Source organism: Anopheles funestus, chromosome 2RL (genome assembly GCF_943734845.2).
Source record: "Anopheles funestus chromosome 2RL, idAnoFuneDA-416_04, whole genome shotgun sequence".
Lineage (NCBI taxonomy): Eukaryota > Metazoa > Arthropoda > Insecta > Diptera > Culicidae > Anopheles > Anopheles funestus.
Genome location: NC_064598.1, coordinates 65168914 through 65192319, shown reverse-complemented (window position 1 = coordinate 65192319; position 23406 = coordinate 65168914). Strand labels below are relative to the sequence as shown.

The 23406-nt window shown below is 38.3% G+C and overlaps 1 protein-coding gene across 5 annotated transcripts in view; it reads left to right on the top strand.

The window, feature by feature from the left end:
* The window catches only part of LOC125765541 (sodium/hydrogen exchanger 3), a 55071-nt gene that overhangs the window by 13299 nt on the left and 18366 nt on the right, over positions 1 to 23406 (top strand). For 3 of the 5 annotated variants that reach the window (XM_049430813.1, XM_049430809.1, XM_049430810.1), the window contains exons 2-16: positions 6222 to 7077; positions 8784 to 9087; positions 16136 to 16593; positions 16658 to 16778; positions 16903 to 17041; positions 17381 to 17598; positions 17667 to 17750; positions 17813 to 18021; positions 18087 to 18212; positions 18274 to 18455; positions 19091 to 19226; positions 20382 to 20396; positions 22151 to 22207; positions 22270 to 22347; positions 22420 to 22492. In XM_049430813.1, coding sequence (XP_049286770.1) covers positions 6646 to 7077; positions 8784 to 9087; positions 16136 to 16593; positions 16658 to 16778; positions 16903 to 17041; positions 17381 to 17598; positions 17667 to 17750; positions 17813 to 18021; positions 18087 to 18212; positions 18274 to 18455; positions 19091 to 19226; positions 20382 to 20396; positions 22151 to 22207; positions 22270 to 22347; positions 22420 to 22492 — 2632 coding nt within the window. In that variant the 5' untranslated portion in view covers positions 6222 to 6645. The remainder of the gene's footprint in view (positions 1 to 6221; positions 7078 to 8783; positions 9088 to 16135; positions 16594 to 16657; positions 16779 to 16902; positions 17042 to 17380; positions 17599 to 17666; positions 17751 to 17812; positions 18022 to 18086; positions 18213 to 18273; positions 18456 to 19090; positions 19227 to 20381; positions 20397 to 22150; positions 22208 to 22269; positions 22348 to 22419; positions 22493 to 23406) is intronic. The other 2 variants (XM_049430812.1, XM_049430811.1) reach the window with 2 other exon arrangements.

The window sequence follows — 23406 nt, the reverse complement described above, 5'->3', positions numbered from 1 at the left end:
CATTCATTCTTCAACAAATTTTCACGCAACCACACACCACGAATAGAGTGTGTGTTTTTGTTGAAAAGTCCTCGAGAATGAAGATATGTAGGTCGTATGTAGAAACACAACCAATGTTGGAAATCGATGAAAGGACTAAATTTTTGCATTGTGTACAACTTTTGTTGGAAAAGTTTACCTGGAACTTACCGCTGTGTGCTTCGAAATATGTGATGGAAAGTTGTGAAAATTCCCATACTCTAGTCTTTGTTGAACAGTTGTAGACAAAGTTGTGATACACGTGATAACTCCATTAAATTGGCTCTGTTCGATTTGGTAATGTTTGGCGAGATAAAGCAAAGTTTAATTACAACTGTTTCTCAGTGGATTATTTCTAAAAGGCATAAGAATTTGTTTTAAATTGGCTGTTAATTAATATTTTTAAACTTTTCATTGTAAACGTGACTTTGATGCTGAAGCGAACTAAGCGATGGATTTTATGAAACTTTCCAATTTGCTGCATGTTTAGAATGAAAGCTGTTAATTTCATTGTGTGCACTCGGTTATAAGACTTCCAGTATGGTAGCCTTTCGATGAGGGATTGGTGGTGCTTCTTATGATTAAAAATATTTACACCACACCAACCCATATCACGTGCCGTCACGCAATGTGGTTTTTCGTGGTATCCCAGGGGTAATAGGATGGGAGTGCTAGAGCAGTGCTAGAATAGAGCGAACCTTGGTGATATTGATTAACGACTGCAGAGGGATGCCCAACGATCCCAGTTAGTTAGTGGCCGTGAACCGGGCGAAATTATGGAGCGTGTGGTCTAAGAGGTGATCTGCACGTCTTACAAAGGACGATGGTTAAGGTTAAGGTGGTTGAAAAATTACTGGAAAGCCAACAGCAAAGAAATAACGAAATAGAAAAAAAAACATGAAATGAAATCTTCTGGGGGAATGTCGAACATCCCTTCAGACAGCCAAGAGCATTTAAAAAAGTTTTTTTAAAGATAAGTTAGTGAGCTAGCTTGAGCTTGAGCTTATTTGATAAAACCGAACCATCTTTTCGGTCACTACATCCTCTAGAGATCTTGGTTTGCCATTGCTGGCTATCCTTGACTTTATTTACCAGTCAGTATTGCGTAGGAGGGTTCGATCCGGATGGGATTTGATTCCCGGTTCTGTCTTGTAGAGACCGGCACGGCTGCCATCTCTACCTCCGGGCCGCCTCATATTATATTCATGTATACACCTTATGGAAAAACACACCAAAAGTAAAAATACCTCAACATATCACTCTTCTTCTTTGGATAGCCGCAGGTCACGATTGATGCTTTGTTATCTGGTGCAATCTGGACTAATGTCGGTTACGGAGCGTAATCTTGAAATTGACCGACACCGGCCAGCTGATACCAGCAGCAGCTGGATCAAATTATCGTTCTCTTTTTGTGCGAGTTCATTTCCTTCGACAACCCAATTACGAGTGCCATAAGACGAGAATGACTAGCAGACAGTCTCACGTCGAGGCGTAAGTGTCATGTGAAGGGTATCAGTACTATAATTTAACTCGGTACCAATGAGAACTTTTCCATTGTAGTTGCTACCAAGCCACGGGAGTTTGGAGGTGTAGTTTGCGTACTTGCGTTGGAAGACATGTCGCCGTCGTATACCATCACGTTTTGACTTTCTCCCTATCTCTAGACGCAAAGTGCTGGTGAACCTTTCTTTCTCCAAATTTCAACAAAATATGTTTAGCATTAAGATAACAATTTACATTCTGTTTACATCACTGTGTTGTTTTGCATAATGGAAGCAACGCGCTATGCATGAAGATTTAGTGAGGCACACTAAAAGCGTTTTGGGTTGAGACAAACTAATGTCGTGAAAAGGCAGTGATGCTTACTGTAGTACCTTTTTTATGTTTTAGGAAAGTTCATTGGACATTGTGTCGTTTTGGGACATGTAACCATTACAAGCAGAGACATTTTCTATCGATCGTGTCCTCAAAAGAGTGAGAATCTTTGTATCCGTAGACAGAATGACGCTATTGGCATTTTGCCTTGAATGTCTCGAGAAAAATGTCCTGAGGCCTCAAACGGAAGCTGCGTGCTAAGAGAATAATCGGTTTTTTATTATTATACATTCAAAGTTCAACTGGAAGTGTTTTCCATGTAGGAACGTGTTCACTTACAATCATTCTGATCGATCCGTTTTAAGCTGATATATTTGCTGCCTATGTAACGGACGTCAATGCTATAAACACCCGGTAACGGAGTTATTCAAATGTAAACGAATTCAAGTCAATTTGGCGCCACTGTCTTGAGTGACGGGCAACGAAATGGAAGTTATTCCGATTAATTCCAATGCGCTGTTCCTTTCGTAGCGAACCGCGTCATGTGGATGATACCGTGGAACTGCCAATGCGAATGGAGATTAACCGAATAACCGTTTATGAGTTATGACTAAGTTATTTATTGGACTTGTTTTTATTTGACTCATCACGCACCAGCAGAGGCCAATCGTGCCAGAAACAAAGACTACACATAACATATTCTCTTGTGTGATATTTGGAGACAAATTTTATGTCTTCACCACAATCTACTTGCTACCATCAAACGCGTAATGTTTCTGATTCGAAAAAGCACTCTCAATCGTTATCAACTTCCGGACGGTTTTGTTGCTGCACTAGACGGCAGTATTCTGACACTATAAAAGGGATGATTCTTATCACCAAACACGCCTCGGAACTGACGAAGTAACCAAGGGTTTTGCATCGTTTTCGAACGCAAACATTCTATTTCTGTATGCCGGTAACGTTATATTTGTTTTCTGTTTTGGTACTACAACAAGGTCTAACACTTTGTGTACTCTGTTCGAGTCAGCAGAGGCTTCCAATATAATGTTGTTTTTCGCAATATTAGCTCAGATGAATGGAGTTGAACATAATGAAAGTTTCGTATCAATCTAGCCTACGATCGATCGATTATGCTTGAGTTGTGTCAAACCGTAAGTGTCTTCATACTGTCGCTTAAGCCGTTTTTAACAGCCCCCGGGTGAAGTGGCTGTACTTGAGATTGTGAGCCTATTGAAAGCATCTAAAAAAAAATGCCGTGGCGCTGACCTTGATCTTGAGCTTGATGAGAATTCCGTAAGGGAACGTATGGAGCGTTGGGTGGGAAGCGAAGTTATCAGCACGTGACCGGCATATTGAAAGGAGGCTGAGCATAGCCCAAAACAGGCTCCTCTTCGCGTCCGTCCGGTTTCGTTTCATTTTGGAATTTGTAGTTTGCCCCGTGACTCGAACTAAACATGGAACGTGGAACTATTCCGTATCGGCGGGGTTTGTTTTGCTCGTTCGATGCAGCGTGACCGTGACGTGCGAGTGTGCATAATGTGTGCATCTCGGCAACTTCACACGCGGCCCCAAGAAGTCAGTGTCTAAATAATTTGCACAGTTGCGTCCGAGTATCATTTGTTTGTGGACACGTTCAGTCCCTATCGGGATAATAGAGTGCGATAAGATGAAGATATTGTTGCAGTTGTAAGAGGGTGAGCTTGAAATGTAATGCAATAGTGACAACGTGTTATTAAGTCAAAGAAGAAATTATTGCAGTCAGTAATGATCTTTGTTTTACCCCACTTTGTAAGTGTCAGCGCGAAACCGGGAATGTTTAAAAAGCGAAATCTAAAGAAATTATCATTTTCTTGTAATCTTGCTAGCAAAGGCAATGGTTACAATTGATAATTGTAAAGCTGATTACAATTGAAACTATAATGAACAATGTATAACAAACTTTATCAATTGAAAGGTCAAAGCAGTGCAATAGAATGTGTAAGTGGCTAACAAAATTAATCAATTTTCCGATCATTAACACAGATGATTAACATAGATTAGCATTAACATTCGATTCTTTGTCATGCGACAAAGTGTCATCACACGTATACTCTAATTGTACAGTCTATTGTTTAGTGGTATTTTGCTCTTTTTTTACAAAAATCTACAATGTAAGGTTGGCTTTTGAAAGAGACTTCGCTTTACAATGTGGTATTTCTCACAGTATAGTTGCTAATGAGTTTCGAATACATTCCGAATGGCGATTCAGGTGATTTATTTATCCATCCGGAATAAAGAAAGGAAATGTCCACAAACGATGGTAACACACCTGCCTAGTCGTTTCAACATGTTGCCGTGAATCAATCAAGTAGATTCTAATCGTGGTTTCCCTGTCGACAGACGGACGTCATCGGGGAGGATGTATCGCAATAAAGCGAAATTTATAAATAACGGAGAACTGGCGAAGCAGAACGTCCTGGAAATCATTGAAACGTGATAGATATCTTATCTCTATTGAGAATTATGAAGCATGTGGGTAGCGTAGTATTAGTATACAGTCCTTTTTGGATTATATTTACAAGTAAACAGCAAAATGTATATATTTAAATGTTTTGTTCGAACTGGTCTTAATCTTTTACACTGGTGAGGAAAGTTATTTAGTTTCATTTATCATTTAATAGACTAGTTTTTAATTTTAATGCAATTTTATTTTGTTACGAATCTCATTAAATTAAGATTCCTCTCAAGTACACTGCATGACGCTTTTTGTTTACACGCTATTATGTAAAACAAATAGAAACCATTTCGAAGCTTCATCTTTACACTCCCGCACGGACCATCGGTGCTGCAGTTTGCTGCCGTCCGATATGATCTTAATACAATTGCAAATTGAATTGCATTTTTGCACCACCATTGCCGGTATGGCGCTATTTCCCTATAGCTCTCTGTTGCCTTACTCACAGCGGACCCGGCTCGCGAATGCTGTGGTGGAAATAAATTGAAAAATTATCATCCCGAGCCAAGCGGCTCCGGATGGACGTACAGGGTATAGAATGGGGTATTCTTCAAATAAACAGTGAGATGGTACAAAAAATAGTCATGCAACCACTGGGGAGACAAAAAACCAGAAGCCTCCAGGAAACGACGCCAGTACGACGGTACTGCGATATGTCCACAGGTTCTCCCGGTACAGTGACAGATGGGTTGTCTATTGTAATACAATGAAGTCGTTTATTGTCGTCCGTTTGTCTGGGATATTTTATTCGTCCTCTCTCAGTCTCATTCCGCTGCGCGTATATCAGTCGGTCAGTGGAACCCGGTGGTTGGAGAGACTAAAATACCTTCCTCTAGACGAGAAGCGGACTGGCGGGAAACTGTCACTAGTGTAGCATGGGAAGGGAAGTTGGCAAGACCATTTCCTAGCGAATTACGTCGCACTGATTTATTGAGCGAAACAATGGTGAAGTAAAAAATAAGTTTTACAACCCACTATCGGACGTCCATCTGTTAGTGGCAGCGCTGGTGCATATGATGGCAAGATTGCATCGAGACAGGCTGGATGGCTGGTTGGCCGCACGTTGCTAACGAAAGGGATGTCATGTGGCACGTGTGTTTGCATTGGTTGAGTAGGCAGCTCGGCGAAGAGGCTCGTTCGCCGTCGTGTACACTAGAAGTAAACAGACAACGCGTTGCAACCTTTCGCAGCCAGTAGGGATAGAGCCGGGAGCTTAGGGGTACACCGGGACAACATTGTCCAACTTGAGAAGAGAGCTTTACTCAACGTAACACCAGCTGTTTATCTCACGGGCTGATAACTAAACATTCTTCATTTCCAATTAAGTTGTAATTACCGAGAAAATGCGGTGCATGTGCAGGACAAATGAGGGAATGATTAGTGATAAAAAGTAATTATTTTGAAGAATAGAAGAATCAAAGAAAGAAGCTACATCCTACTCAGTAAATGAAACGTAGATACCTACATATACCGTTAATAAGCAGATGATTAGACTTCTTAATACACACGTTGTTGACTCTTGTCGGGTGTTATGTAATGACTACTGATAAGGGTTCTAAGTAGTTAATGCACTGCGTATCAGCTTTTGTTGCAGTTTTGTGCAATAATCTCAAACTAAACTATCCTATCATTACTATACTGCTAGATTACTATAGGGAGAAATGTTTACATCAAACGGTCTCAATTTTATCTCAACATTATCTGGAGGATATTACGTTAAATTAAACTAAGCGGAAATAATCTAATGATATCCTATAGCCATTTTGACATTGTCAGAACTCCTCGAGAAATTGACATCTTTTCAAGAACATTTAAGCTTATACGTAATTAAAGATATCCTCTTAATCGTGTTAGCCGTATTAATCTTTTCGTTGTTCTTTTTTTCTTTCAGGAATTTTGTAACCAGCACCACATCAAGAATAGAAGTAACCGGTTCTAGTGCTTCTTACTGATTTCGAGTACCCTTCGACGACGACGTCATCATAAGGATCCTGCTTAAGAGTCAAGGAAAGGAAATCATTGAAAGCTCACATATGCTAGTTAACGCCGTTCTAAGATTATTGGTTCAACAGAGCGACACACTTCCGCGTAGCAATTGCACCCTTCAAGACCGGTGTGTGTGAAAGTGTGAACAGAATACAGCTTAAAAGAATTGTACATGCGGCGTTGGGTTCTATTCCTCCACATGTCCTTACCGTACAGCGCGTGAGGTAAAGTTTTCACCCGGAAGTGGTTTGGTGCAGAATCTTGCAGTGCGCCCAGTTGTGTGACCGTGTCAACTCACTGGTGTACAACTTGACCGTACGGGTTGAGCGATGGCTGTGACGCTGAAACAGGAGGTTAATTTATCGCGCCGTGCCTGCAGGCCCACAGACTGCTCACGAGAGCAGAGGACGCTGTTGACGCCCCCAGTAGCAGGCATCAGTGACTGTCGGCATTACAGCAGCGCTAGTGCTTGTGGTGAACAAGGTGCTAACCACTTGGTGACGATACCGGCAAAGGAACTCACGGATTGCTGCACCGGCCAAAGTGGTAGCCTTCTGACGTGCCTACTGGCTACCCTCGTGATGTGTACGGGTCAAGTGTTATTAAAGCTGCGCCACCGCAGCACCGGTGGCTGGGTGCTGCATCAGCCACGGCTCGGCAGCTTGTGTATATATGTAGTGTTCTGCAGCGCTTTACTATCTCACAATGCCTTCGTTCTAGCTAGGCCAAACCTAAGCGCACCGGCCAGCGGCGAGAAGGTGGTAAGTGTTCACGAAGATGTGCTAATGGAATTGCGTGAAAACTAACAAATAATTGTTGTGTTGTATGTGGGTTTCCGGAAATAGTTCAAAATCTTATCAGCTTAGACGTTTAAGGCAAAGATCAATATATTCTGTTTTTAATTTAAAATTCACGGAAATCATGCCATTGCAGGAAGAACATGCATCAATTGTTCAATTAGTCGTTCTTGAGAATTTAAAACATCTATTCATTTAAAGAATATAATTTAAAACATCTGTTGACAAAGCACTTTTATATTCCAAATGTCTTCAAACAATTGATTGAAATACTGAATAGTTTGATTAAATGATAGGAAGATGTCGCTTTAAATCCTTGACCTGGTTTTAAATTGTTGTTGACCTGGAAGATGTTCTTGTGCAAGTACTTATCATTGTCATTTCCGATAGTGTCAACTAGCTTGATCCTATCTTCAGAGCACTGCAATGGGACTGTTATCAGCAATGACGTACTCTCCGGAAAGCTTTGTCCGTAGTTTGTCGCTTTATGGCAAGATGTTCATGACAGGGCAGCTCATAGAGTTGGCAGGTTCCACTCCTCCAACACACCCTTTATTCATCAGAGATAGCATAAGTGAAACTGTTGCTAGCGTCATGACTAAAATCGTTGACGCCATTTATAACACGATTATGCAATTATGAAACACCCATGTGGCAAGTATCGAAAGTAGCGATCGTGACACTGCCGTTAAATGCACTATCATGCCGACAGAGAGCATAAAATTGAAGTACACTAATTGATTTGAAGCTTCCGCGCCGATAATAGCTCTGTCCTACCAGTATCGCGCTTCGTTTTTCTTCAGAAAGGAAGGTACCCGATCACTAATCCAGTTCTAACGTCCCTACGAACAGCTGATGGCAATCTGTTGTCGGTCATGCTTTTACTGACTGTTTCGCAATCGTAGGTAGTTCAAAGAACTTAGCGGATAAGCGATAGCAATGGTTTCTCATGAAGAAAGCGTGATTAGGTAGCCGGGGGCTTCAGCGCGGGCCCTGTAATAACCAATTTCGACTGGACCGGCAATATGAATGGCCCATATTTGGGGCAATTGATGGTCAGTACGATGATGAATGATTATCTGATAACGCTCTGCGGGCGACAAAACGTTTTACGGTGATGGCTTGCATGTGATCGATGAGGTTTGTGAATCTTCGCCGTGATGCGAGTCACATGTATTGTTTGTACGGCATTCTTTAAATGTACATCGATGGAGATATAACCCGCTACCGGATTCGTAAGCAAACCATATATTTTTGAAAAACAGTAGAATGTAAGGCATGATTTTTTTTTTTAACAAAGTTGTATGAATCTCAATGTTGTATCAACCCTAAAAAGAAAAAGATATCCTCTCGCATCTTGGTTTGGCAAGCAACCATGTCATATGCTTGTCAAGTTTTGGATATCAAGTTATATTTCATAATATTTCCGCTTGGAAAAATCCTTGATGCACATTCTTTGTTAATAACAATAAAGTGCGATGCTTTCCCTCTCAATATCTCTTTGTTAAGGATCATTAATTTCATCGGCGTGTTAAGGAGAAATATTTTTGTTATTTATTTCTTCTTAATCATTTGTCCGTTAGTTAGGAATCATTTACATTTTTCCTGTTTATGATCGTCTGTTACTATTACTTTACCACTTTCTTTTCGCTTTTCTCTTTTACCTTTAGCCGGTCGGTCAATTATCGCCTCTGGATTTGGCGTTCGATGCCAGTAGCGGATCGCTAACGAGCGCGAGTCAATTAAAACGTTCTGCCGAGGCGTCAGCCATCATCGCATCGACCTCGCCATCGTCGGACGTCGGCGTTGGCCATAGCAATGAGATGGTGGTCGAACACGGCAAAGCCGGAGAGGGCGAACACGGCGACGAACATAACTACGAGCGGTATCCTGTTTCGCAGGTGGAGTTTTCCCGCGTCGAAACTCCGTTCGTGATCGGCGTCTGGATACTGTCTGCTAGTATAGCAAAGATTGGTGAGTATCCATTTCGGTGGGGTCCATGTGATGGGTCTAGTTACTAGGTAAGCGTGTCGGAAAGTCTGGGTTCTAAGAAAAAAAGGTTTTATTTTTAATTCGCACCAATAGCTCGAGAGAAATTTGATAAAACTCTTTAGTTGCTTATCGAGCATTTTAGCTTATTTGCACTCATCCGGTTTCTGTGCCAAAGATGCAGGTCAGTTATATCGAGTCAGCATTCATTACTTTGTTATGACTACCTTCAGCTGAAACACTACACTAAGAAATGTGTGCTAAAATTTCATAATATTTACTCGATGGCTATACACAATCTAAATAAACAACTGTACAATTTCTGATTCAGTGTTCCTCGCTTCCACCGAACAGCTGGGTTCTATGAATGATGGATATCAGTAATTTAAATACAGTTAATCCTTTTGAGTGGTACCGGTTTGTGATGGTATGCATTTTCTTATATATAAATAGATGTTTATAAATAGATGAGATAACTTTTAGATAAAATGTAGGACTTACAAAGATATTAATATCAAACCAATTTTTTAGCGGTTTTTACTGAATGATTCAAGGTTTGTTTGAAACTTAATGTGTTAAAAGAATGACTTTTTTCATATTTTTAATACATGGAAAACAAATGGCTATGACATCGCGCCGGTCCAGCAACTGAAAACGATTGAAATATTGTGACTAAAATTACAAATAAGAAGATATTTAATCGTATTTAGCCCTTTTTTGCGCATTGAAGCATTCAATACGTGTTCATGGTACAGCTGCACGATAAAATTTACGACAAAATATGTAACGGGTGCTCATTCCGCCAACGTCAACCTCATTCTCCGAGTATTAAAAATAGCTCTCGTTGGAAACATTTCTAGCGACATTTTCGTTCATCTCTCCAAAGACATCGCCCGAAGCTGCCCTTCGAGGGTGCAGACACTGTGTAAGGCGTGTATGTTTTTTTTATAAAAGTATATTTACGATTACCTTCAAATGATTTGCAAAACTCGTACCAGACGATTGATCCAAAAGATCGTTCCGCTTAACTAACTGCGCGAATAATCGTATATTCCTCGCGTATTTTGACTTCGACATCGACTAATGAGAGGAAAATTTCATACTGTGTTGATTTTTATTTGGCAGATGTTTGTTTTTCCAAAATGATTGGTATTGTAAAATAAATCCACTTTAATGTGTATTTTTAATTTCTCACTTTTATAAGAAAATTAAATACGTTATGAATTCTTATGCAAATGATAAAATGATGTTTCTTCTGCAACCAACTAACCTAGGTATTCATTCCTTAAATTTAAAACCTCTCTGTAACTTCAAAGAACTAAAAATATATGCCTCAGTTGTTGTGCCATGTTAAGCAAACAGAACATGTAACAAGCTATTTCAGTCCTTTTCACTGCAAGTAAAAATACATAGAAAAGCTAAAACGTCTCATTGTGTTACGTTGTTATTTGTCAAAAGTTCTCAAAGGGCAAACTTTTTTTTTCTTTTCGTCGAAAATTCTCTTGAATCCTCATGGCTGTATATTTGAGATGGTGTACTTTGTACTTCAGTTGGGAAATGATTTTAATAGAACAGTCTCGCATATGCTTAAATATAGCAAGACTTGCTTAATATGTCCACAAATTCCAGCATCCATTTGTGTGTCGATACGTATATGCCCTCGTCCTAGATATGAGCACGTGATAATTCTATCATAAAACCAATTAAGGCCACTGACCGTATGAAAGTGAACCGTCGAGCTTGAATTGGCGTCGATAGCTTTCTCATCAATTTTATCATTGTTTATTAATATGAAATCAATCTGGAAAGCATTGTGCGAGCTGGTGTAACAGTTTCCCGCATGCATGACCACTATCCTTTCGATGGGAAGAAAATGCGATATATTTGACACGCGAGCGAAATGCATTTTTAAATTCCATCTGCACACACGCAATCAGCGACATCCATTCATGGAATAGTGATTCTCGCGAAGATTGACGGTTCTTGTGATTTTGCAACTAAATTCAGTGTTACGCTTGGTTTTTTAATATTTAATATTTAATATTTTGAGTTTGAAAACCGTACTTTCGGCAAGCAATTTTATAAAATAATCTATATATATAAAATTCTCGTGTCTCGGTGTTAGTGTGCAAACTCCTCCGAAACGGCTGAACCGATTTGTATGAAATTTTCGCTGAACGTTCGTTAGGTATGAGAATAGGTTTACCGCTACTTTTCGTTTCGCTAGGTGGCCTCTGGCCAATATTATGAGTTCTTTTCTGTTTTTCCTACCGGAGTTATCAAGTAGGCGTAGGCATTTTTTCAACACGAATAATGTTGAACACTACTGAGACCAAAAGCTTCTAACGAACAAATCAATCAAAGTAGGTACACATGACGATTTATTAGTGCAATTTTATTCTTTAAAGCGTAAAGTGGATGATAAATAAGTAAAAAGTTAGATAAGTGTATGAATAATTAAAAAAAAAGTTTAGTGATTTGCATGTAGAATTAGCGCCTTGCACGGAAGGACCTGGTATAAAACCCAATCGTCAAGGAAAGCCAGAAATGCCTCCTGAAGTAGCAGAAAAGAAGAAGAAGAGCCACAAAAAAAGAAGAAAAATTGTTTTGATTGGGAATATCATTTGGATTAAGAATGGCAATAATTTAAGAATTTTCAATTAAACAACGATTTTCTCAAATCGCCACTCTAATAATACCACAAGAATCAAGATTGAACTCTCAAAATGTTTGCTTTAATTACAAAACGCATGTTTAAGGGCAAAGCTAGGTTTGCCGGATGAGCTAGTATTTTATATAAAGGAATACTTAATTTATTAATTATTAAGAACGCTAATATAAATATGAGAGATTTTGAAATAGAAGTTAAATAAAAATTGAAATCTTTAATATTGGTGACGAAATCGAGCTTTTTGTTTGTTTCTGGTCATTTATTTTTTTAGCATTTATATTATATAGCGAATAGCATTTGGAAGCTTGATGCTTAATATGACAAAAATGAAACCAAATTAAAATCATATAATAATTCATAAAAATAGCATTAAAAGGCTTGAAAGCCTTGTTAAAAGAAAACCATAAAAGAAGTTAAGCACGTTATCAGTTTTTACTCCAATTAGAAAAACGCATTAATGTGATTAAAGCTTAACGCGTTGTACGGTTTGTCGTAAGCGAATATCAATTCATCATTTCAATCTTGATTTATCTTGTTTACTTGCCGTGGCATCCATCTTCCAATTAGTGTCCTGTAAGCAAAATGTCACCATTCGTAACGATTGACGTTAGCGCGCGTTAGTCCCGTTAATGAATATTTTTTGCATAACACCAGCTAAGACTAGGCTCATCGTGGCACGGGTTGTGGGGCTGGATTTACCATTCGACGCGAGACAATTCGAATGCGGCTGTTAAGAAAACATAGATCATCTCACGATTTCTGTGCTTGTCATCATCATGCGATGCACGTTTTCTGCTGGGAGATTGTATAACAAGCATGAAGGTAATCTGTTGTTTTTTTTCGTGTCTTGTTAGTTTTCGTTATTCTTTGACGCCCTGGCAAAGGTGTCGGTTCTAATTCAGTTCGTGTTTTTGTCCGACACTCTGCTTCGAGAACAGATTGGTGATTTTTTTTTCTTCTCCTGAACGTTAAAACGCTCAAATCATGATAATAGTTGTTTGATGGCCCTTAATTATCTTCCCTTTGGTTGTGGTGAAAAAAAGGTAATAATTTGTTTGGTAAACGTTTGAATGGTGGTTAATAAAATGATAAATATGCTGTCAATGTTCAAGTTAGACATTGATTATTATTTAAAATCTATTAGTTAACACTTAAAGCACTTAAATGTGGAAAAGTTGCTGCTAAACTAATGGAAAAAACACTTTAATGGTAGTTTTTAACCATCTAAATATAGTTGAAACCATTTATAGGATATCGTCAACGTGTGCACGTATTCTAACTGAATTTATGAACTATTCTAATTATTTTTTAACTGAAGATATGTGTAGTGGTTGCAAATATGTTACTAAAAGTCGTTATTTCACTTTATATTTAAACTCTAAGAAATCTGTTTTAAGGAAACAAAAATATATATATTTTTTGGTTTATGTGTATCTTTGGAACCTAATTGGTGTGTAATAAATTGCGGACCAATTAATTACGAATATTCATAAACTCAATTGGTGTTGGAAAAATGAACCCACATGTGGCTTGGTTCGAATTGAATGCTGATCGATGCAAAACAATCTCGCTTTAATCAAATTTCAATCAACACCATTCAGAGAAAATCTTTGCAACGATTTCCTTAAGTGGTCAGCGGGACCTCAAGATGGTGAAGATACATATTCCATAACTCATCCAATACTTCTAATAAACGTTTGATCGTGTGCCTGGAAATTAGTCTTATTCCCTCCAATTGGTACTGACCTGTGCGAGTGTTTTTGAAGCAAAATGCGCAACACGTCGTAGAATCGTTTAGTGAACTCACTGTTTCGGCGATAACCGGACGACACAGGGTGTGTCGCATGGCCAGTCGCTTGGCTGTCCACTTGGTACGAATTGTTTCCGACCGCTCAACCCGTTGATGATGATTGAAATTGAAAGGGGAGAAACAGCACACGTGGGGGGCCCCATATTAACTCATATGTGAAGCAAGCAGTATAGCTGACGATGGGTAGATGGGCCCAGGGATGCGATGGGCTTCAATTTCACGGCATCTGCATCTCAAGTGGCGAATGGTCGTGATCCAACAATCTGGAACCTTCATGCACTTCGTCCGATCGAATGGATCATTGGAAGCAAAATTCTGGGAGGAAGCTAATGGAGATGATGATGGGGCAACGCCATCAACAACTTGCCTGGTGCATGTCAGTGGTTGATGAGTTAGTGGCAGAGCATTTTAATTGCTTTCCGTCCAACATGTTTCTATGTTCAATCCGGTGTACTCCTGACAACGCAATTAGATTCCATGACGATATACGCGACGGGGTGTTATGCTGTATTTCACAGCCAAATACTTACCCCTTTAATTGTAATGTAGTTCTTCTAACATTTTTAAGTTTGAAATTATGACACAAATTTTAAAGGTATTGCTTAGTATTGATAGTTGAGAATTTTTATGAAAAAAAAAATTTCCATGGAGAGCTTCATTAGAGACTGGTTTAAATGAAAACTCTTTTGAACCAGGTTTGAAAAACCTGTTAAAGTTTTGCAAACCATGCCGTAGAATAGAACAAAACATTTATGAATATTTTATCCGCTATCCATGAATGTAAACTTAGGAATCCATCACACCCATCTTCATTTCAAATAAATACCGATTCTAATAGGTCATTACGGTAGCTATTTTAACAGCGGCACTCACGATGAATATTAAACCGCAATTTTTCACGGTCGAGCCGGGTATATTTATCTTTGCTTAAAAGGGATGAGCATGGGTGGAAAAATTTACATCTCGTTTGTTTACTGTTTCGTGCGACTCGTCAAAACAACATTTCGTTACAGGACTGTTACCTGCTAACTGAATTGCTGTTATCAACCGTATTATTAGTACCGAGTCGGCTTCGTGTCGTTGCATAATGCATGAAAAGATGATGCCACTTTTCTGCCGTTAAAATGAAATAACATAAATGCATCGATGTGTGCTATAGTCTTTTTTTATGTCCTTGTTTATCACGGGTGAACATTGCCCCGGTATACTGCACTGAACGTATACTGAACAGTACATTTAGCTTGGGATCAGCAGAGAAGCGTAGGAGGGTATCCACTTTCAGAATTGAACTCACCATCGAACAATATCCACTTGAAAAAAGGGCTTTAGCTATGAAGAGTGCTTTCACCCTGATTCAAAACTTCATCGCATTCATGCCTGTGTATCATGAGCGTTGATGGCTTTAAGGTTGCAGCGGTTGCATCGAAATGCTCACAAGGGAATTCTTGGAGACCGTCGCCTGGAGCACACGTTAAGATCAAAACGCTGTCGTTCTAAATGGGATGCCTGTGGTGTGCAGTTTTGTGTTCGTTGTTTCTCTCGAGTAGTCTAGTCGACGTAATAGGAGGAAATACTACCAACATGCAGCTGCTTCATATAAGGATGCGTGGCTTGATCCAAACAAAAGAAGGTTAAGGGTCGTTAAGAGGCAAAGGCAAAAGATTTTGTTGGTATCGATTTCGAAGTGTTTGTTAATCAATCTGCCATGCTTTCCATAAGTTTTACTAGATGGTTTGTTGCATGAAAAATTTTATCTTTTGAATAAAATCATTAAAATAGTATAGTCATTACTTAATTTATCATACTTTCTTACACAAAATTATAAAAAACTCTTATTTCTTGATTTTTTGTATAATTTGAGACAAATTAAATTATTTTTGTGTTTACCCACATTTATAAACTCATTTGGAGTAGTCTTTTCAAGGTAACATTCTTTTATCGTTGTTATCATTCTTTTTTCATTAACATATCAATGCATATTGAACAATTGTACTCTCCTTTTATTATTTTCTTGTACAACTTGCGGCTGTTGTAATAAGAAGTTATAATTTTTTAAGCTGTTATAATTGAAGAAAATTTGGAATAAAAACCTGAAATTTGTTTGCGTGAAGCAATCAACTCTTGAATAAAAATCTTCAAAAAGGGGTTTTTTTTAAGTTTCAAAAAATATTTAAATTTACTTTTTTTAATTTTTAAAATAATTATATTTCTTAAAAAATCGGATTTTTTTGGAAATAATTAAAATCTACTCAGAAAACATGATCCATAACTTGATAAAGAAAATGTAAAAGTATTAGTAAAATATCTTATGATACTTTTTGATATACTCTTTATATCCTGTTAGAATATCGTTATTTCTTTTATTCTTTATTGATTCTGTTTTTCTTGAAAACCAATATTTGAGTAGGTTTTCACTGAATAAAGAAAATTATGTTCTTCACTAGGCTGAGTTGCTGATAGTATAAACTTAAGTTACTACTAAAATATTTTTGAATGGAATAAAATTATATCAAAATATAACTAAATTGCTCTTTATGGCTATCCTTCCACAGGGTTCCATATGACGCCCAAGCTGAGTCGCATTTTCCCGGAATCCTGCCTGCTGATCGTTGTCGGCGTCATCATCGGTGCTCTGCTGCGGTATGCAACGAACCTGCACGTGTCACCCCTGACACCGAACACGTTCTTCTTCTACATGCTGCCACCGATCATCCTCGACGCCGGATACTTCATGCCAAACCGCATGTTTTTCGATAACATTGGCACCATCCTCCTGATGGCTGTGATTGGCACGATATTTAATATCGCCACCATTGGTAGTTCGCTGTGGGCTTGCGGTCAGACCGGCATCTTCGGCGTCGACTTACCGTTCCTGCACATCTTCCTCTTCTCTTCGCTGATCGCAGCCGTCGACCCGGTGGCGGTGCTGGCTGTCTTTGAGGAGATACACGTCAACGAGGTGCTGTATATCGTAGTGTTCGGTGAATCGCTGCTTAACGATGCTGTCACGGTACGTATTCCTGTCGATACCAGCACGTGACATCGTACATACTAACAAGAATTTCCACTCGCAGGTCGTAATGTATCATATGTTCGAGGTGTACAACAAAATTGGTGTTGACGAAATCATAGCCGTTGACATTGTGTCGGGCATTGCGTCATTCTTTGTGGTTGCACTCGGCGGTACCATTATCGGTGAGTGTTCAAACTGATCCACTATGGTGTAAGGTGTTCATTTTCAAGAGCTTTGGTACAGTAGATACCGTGCACGTGTCTATCCAATTCTCGATTGGTTGATTGTTCTTTTTTCGTTTTGCAGGTGTCATCTGGGGCTTCCTGACTGGATTGGTGACACGATTTACCGATCACGTGCGCGTTATCGAGCCGATCTTCATCTTTGTGATGGCTTATCTGGCGTACTTGAATGCGGAAATTTTCCACATGAGCGGTATCCTTGCGTAAGTTGAGACAAAGCAATTGTCAATTACTCGCTAGAGTTAGACGTGAATGTTACCTAATGCAGATAACATGACTAATAATTTAAAATTGCTTTAAAATATATACTCATTAATATGATGCATATGCTTAATGATATGGTTATCTCTAATCATACACATGCATCTGTTTCGTCGACACATCATCATGGTGCAGTGGAATAATATCTTGCATGCCGCAATTTTCTATAGTTGCCTTGAACTTAATATGATGCCACGCTGATCATACAATGTCCTTGATGCTGTCGTATCCTTCATGCTTATTACAAACTGATTGTATCTGTGTTCTTCCTGTTTCTTCAGCATCACTTTCTGTGGTATAACGATGAAAAACTACGTCGAGCAAAATGTGTCGCATAAATCACACACTACTATTAAGTATGCACTGAAAATGTTGTCCTCCTCGGCGGAAACGATTATCTTCATGTTCCTTGGTGTTGCCACCGTTAACAACAAGCATGTGTGGAACACTTGGTTCGTTTTGCTGACAATAATCTTCTGTTCGGTGTATAGAATTTTAGGTACGTATCGATCGGCTCCTGCACGAGCACGTGTTCTCGATTATTAATATTTCACTTTCCGTTTACAGGTGTTTTGATACTGTCAGCGTTAGCGAATCGTTTTAGAATTCACAAGCTAACTAAAGTAGATCAATTTGTTATGTCTTACGGAGGTAGGAATAGAAATCGGTTGGTGAACGATGCACTTTTATTAATAATTCCAATGTCGTTTCAGGCCTTCGAGGAGCTGTTGCGTTCGCTTTAGTGCTACTGGTGGACGAGGATCACATTCCGCTGCAGCCAATGTTCTTGACGACGACGATTGCGGTCGTTTACTTTACTGTGTTCCTGCAGGGCATCACCATCAAACCGCTAGTCAAAATTTTGAATGTAAAGCGTTCAAACAAGCGCAAACCAACCATGAACGAACGTATCCACGAACGGGTAAGGTTACGGTGTAAAGTTATCGCGTTGAAAGCGATATTGCTGATTCACTATTTTGCTTGCAGTTTATGGATCACATGATGGCCGGCATTGAGGATATCGTTGGCAAGACGGGCAACTACAATATACGCGATAAGTTTAAGAGATTCGACAATAGGTTCATTCGTCCATATTTGATCAAGAATTTACAGGCAAGAATTGTTGGGTGAAATGTTGTGAGTTTTGTTTAACATCGAATCCATCATTCAACAGGGTCCGGAGCCGAAGATTTTGGAAACCTACTCTAAGCTAACGATGCGCGACGCTATGGACTACATGCGACGTAACCCATCCACCATCGGACAAATGTCTGGAACTGAATCAATGAGTGCATTATTTAGAAACTACACGTCCTACTTCGGCGGAAGGTGCGGCGCCACAATGCTCGGCACATGGTAACGGGAAACTAATTGATCGATGCATGCCACCCCCTTCACGGAGTGTGTTTTGATTTAATTATTCTTTTGATTTGTTTTTTTGCGTTGCTGTTTGGTGGTTTGGTCTCGCTGGCTGGAGACATCACGGCAGAGCCCAGCATCCGTGTGGTATCTTTACTTTTGTTTTTGTTTTCGGAATTCTAGCGACATGTGTACGGCGCTAACGTGTACCTTCACTGATGCTAGCTCGTAGAATTTATTTATTTGCCAATACTGCAATCCTAACAGCTAGCGCTTAGCCAATCTCCCTAAAATAGCCTTACGTGATAAAACATACAATAATGCAATATTTGCACTATGATTCCCTTAATGTATAAAAAATTAGTTCAAATGAAAAAAAAACCACTGTGCTATTGCGAACATAGTGTAACGTATGTAATTCTACCTTTGGTTGAGTTAGGTACAAGGTAACTTTAGCTGAAGTACATGCATCCATTTATTAGTTCCGTATTGTTGGAGTAGAGTGTGCCTTATGTTGATAATCTTGCAATAACCGAATGGCTTATTGCAGCAGAAAAATGTTGAAAACACCATTATCATGTTGTTTTTACTTTTCTTTACTTCAATACATTCCTTTATGCGCATCGTTGTAGCCCTAGCTTTACGAACCTGGAAAATTCGACCCGCAACCTAGACATGCAGGAGCTGGACTACAATCCTTCGAAGAAAGACTTAACGGATGCCAAAATACACCATTTGCTGTCGGAAGAGCTTAAACCATACCGCCGGGTGAGTAGGTGTAGGTGGTATCTAGCAGTGATTCCTTGCACCAAGTCATACCACGCACTTGGTCAATTGTTGACCGAATTCAGTTCCATTCTACCGTGTAAGATTCGATCAAAATTGTGTGTGGCAAAAATGAAATCAATATTGCTATTAATTAGGACAAAGCAAAAGACCAGATCAGGGAAGATATACCTACTTATACTTTCACATACACGTAGCTGCTTGTTTATATCATGCTAGTCTGTTTGAACGATGAAAATAAATACACTGACACGAAGGTAATGCTAGGACTGCAAACACAACCTGCAAACCTGCAAACGTTCCAGCTAGAAGTTACCCCCTGTATCCCTGTAGCATTGTCCACATGTTTCTTACGATAAATACCGGTACGATTAGCACTCATCCTCACCGTTACACACTCTGATTTCGATATGTCCAAATCACGAAATGTGTAATATTCACTCATCCCGTTCATCCTATATTTGCACCAAATATTTGTAGCTATTTAAAATCCAACGATCGGTGTGCTGGACTGTTTCACATAATGAAAACTATTTTTTTCTTTTCTTTTCTCCTCTCTTCGCCATGAACAACAAAATGAATCCAATTTGCTTAACTATTTCGAACAATCTGTGCTTCTGTTTATCGCAAAACAAAAACAAACAAAAATCCATGCCGATGCGACCATACAAATTTTGTACATCCTTCAATATTTACCATCTGCCCTATGCGTGTCATGTTTGCGCATTTGTGAAAAACAAAAATCGAACAAATTATTTCTGTTGCGCATTCAACATCGCTTCCACAAAATTTGGTGCTCCAACGGACGCTCGCCAAAACAATCATCAATCCCGAACCAATCATCATCGAACTGAAACGAACAAAAAAAAAATAAATCAATCAAAAAAAAACATCCTCAAAAACCGATACCCAACCCAACAAAACACGGATCGAACGACCACCGGCAACATGTGTCGCATTTCATCCTTCAAAATATCCCTGTATTCTTACCATTGGAATACGACAACGACACGCAAATACTATCGAAACATGCGATTGAAACTCCCGGCTCCAACATTATCATTCCGTTCTTATGCTAAAATTCCTATTTGCGCAAAACCAAATACCAAAACAAAACAAAAAAAACTCGAAACGAAGGCTTCACTACATACGGTACGAAAACATTAAATGATCCATTGTTCTTATGATTTTCCTAATAAGCTAACTTTATGTTCACTATTATACTGTGGTTGCTATCTTGACGCAATTCAAACCTGTTATCTTTGTGATCACGTGTGATCCTGTGACAAATAATTTTCACCTTTTATTGTCATTACTTTTGTCTTCATGTCTTTTGTGTTGTTTGTATCTGTTTTTTCTTCTTCATCTTCATTTTTCGTTAACCATTTTCTAATGGAAAAAATATACACCGAGCACCATTTTCCACATCCTTGTTTTTCTATTTTGATTTTTGAGCGTCACAACAAAACACTAATCTAGCGATTTTCTCTTCACCTCTCTGTACGTGTTTCCTATATTTTTTTGTATCCTACTGTATGTGACTGTCCGTGCTGCATATCTTTCTATGTGCTCTTCTGTGTCTCAATGTGTGTGTATCTGTTGTGTGTGTGCGTGTGTAATCACTATTTCTAACACATATTCCTGATCGGGGTTTGGATACTAACGTATGTGGCACGTGTGTTGATGGCGCACATGGCGAACCGTGAAGCAAGTGAAGGTGCGATTCGTTTTTTTCAACCAAACTGTTATCCTTTTCTTGAGATTTGTTTCCTTATCTCTCAGTGTAGCATTCAAATCGATGCATAAACTATGTTTCTGTTAGCGTACTGTGTGACGCGAATATTGTTGTGTAAATATATTGTTTTATTTACTTGTATGTTACAAACACAGGATCGTATGCAACTGTATATATGCTTGCCCTGTTTCTCGTTACACGATCCATGTTTACATCTCAACGTTGAGCCAAATCTGTTGAAACAATTTTGTGTGAATGCAATGAATGTTTTTTTATTCTTTATTTGGACATGTTTTTTACTAGCAAGCTTTTTGTGTAGTACATTCCATTAGATTTTTATTATATAAATTGTTTTATTTTTATAAAACAGCAATTATTTTCTTTTTTTGCAAACAAAGAATGCAAAATTTTGGAATTTTGACAAACTAAGATGTAGTAAATTATATTTGACCATTTTCTTTTTAATTTAAATTCAATTTTGGACCTATGAATGTTATAAATAGTGAGCTTAGTTGTAGAATAGAATTTCACACACATTTGTACATTTCGTCTCATTTGTCATTGAAAAAAATATTTTTTTTTCTAAAAATCAATTGTTCTGTTTTTTACTAGTGATAGTGTGAATTTGTATAAAAAAATATTTGTCTAATGTGTGTAATTATTATTGTTGTAATTCGTTAAGCTTGTACACGTCTGTACAGATGTTTTTGATGTCTTTTGGTCCCTTTAAATGCTTAAAACGATTGTTTCTATATTCCGCTTTTGGAGGTTTCTCAATGGAAACGAAAAGAGTAAATGAAATGAGGATATTATTCAGTTATTATACGAAGCACTATCGACCACTTAGCATAAGCCAAGAAGGTTAACGGCATGTTTAGCATAAAACGCACCTTTCTAACAGCTAACACAAATCGAACAATGAAATCCTCGTAAGAAAGGGAGAATAAAATAACAGAATCTCAATCTACTGTTTGATTCACAATAAAAAAAATAATTACTGTTCCTTATTTTGCTCGATACTTGTGTCGTGTTCATTTCTGTTACTTCGTGTTTTCTTTGGAAACCATTTTCGAATGTCAGTTAAATGAACGAATACAGTCAGCAAATTTATTTCCTTTATTTCCTTTAGTTTTGGTCGGGTTTGACTAATTTTTGTTCCTTTTTTCCACAGCATCGAAGACTTAGCTATAGCCGCCATGCTGTTGATGATCGTGATCTTTCAACACAGGTAATGATAGAGTTAGTTTTGCAAATGTAAAGATTAACTAAAAAATGTTTTGTTTATTTTAGGTCAACTATAAAATGCAGATGAACATACGCCGTATGATAAGTGAAAAGAAACATCACAAGCGTAGCAAACGTGTCAAGGTATGTAATGAAGCACAATATTTGCTGACAGTAATTGATAAATATCCTTTGTGTCCTTCCAATCCGTAATAGGACGGCAAGCAGCAAAATCACGTCTCGTTTCCGGAATTCGTGCAGAACGGATCGGCGAAACAGTTTGCGAACGGTACGAATGATATCGTTATGACTAATGATACAATTACGATTACTACCGACTACCATCCACCACCACCACAACCACTAGAACCACCACTAACCGAACAAGACATTCGCAAAAAAAGTAAACGAAAATATTCTCACAGTCTAAACAAGTACCGTAGATTAGAAATAGGTAAAAAAGCAGTTAATTCCTATGTCGTAAGCGTATGTTTGATCGTATGTTGTGTATTTTTTGGGATTATTTTTTCTAGCCGTGATTTTCCTCTCGCTATTCCTTATGGGTCTCTCTAAAATATTTGTGTTGTATACTCTTTGTCTAGCCTTGTGTCGAACTGAATTTGTATTCAAACGATATGTTATGCACTCGCCTTTATTATATGCTATTTTCTATGCTCTTGATGTACGAAAAAAAGAAGTCTATGGAAAGCGAGTATTTAATTTTCTTATGTTTATGAATACTACAAAACAACGTTTATATTCATTATAAAAATGTTTCACTGTTGTCGTATTGAATGATGTCCCATTAAATTAAAGTATTTATGTATCCTGACTATCTAAATGTGGAATTACATACAATTTGTGTTGTCATTAGGTAAACCCAAATCTTTTTGTTTTTCGTTAGTAGCACTACACTTAGTTACGAATTTTCCAAATTATTTTTAGTTATTTTAATGCAAGCGTTCCAAAGTTGCACAACTTAAATGACGAAACTATAATGACCTGTCGTACGGGTGTTGAGAAAGAATTTACTTTTTTTGTGATATCTTATCTATTCATCCATCAATCTTCACTGTCCTCTATCGTTGCATCTCAGTTATAATTATTAGTTTGCTAACATTATGGAACTTTAGCACCATTTCTCATTTGTATGCTATTAGATGTCATGTTCACACATATTTAATTTGTTTACCAGTATCAACA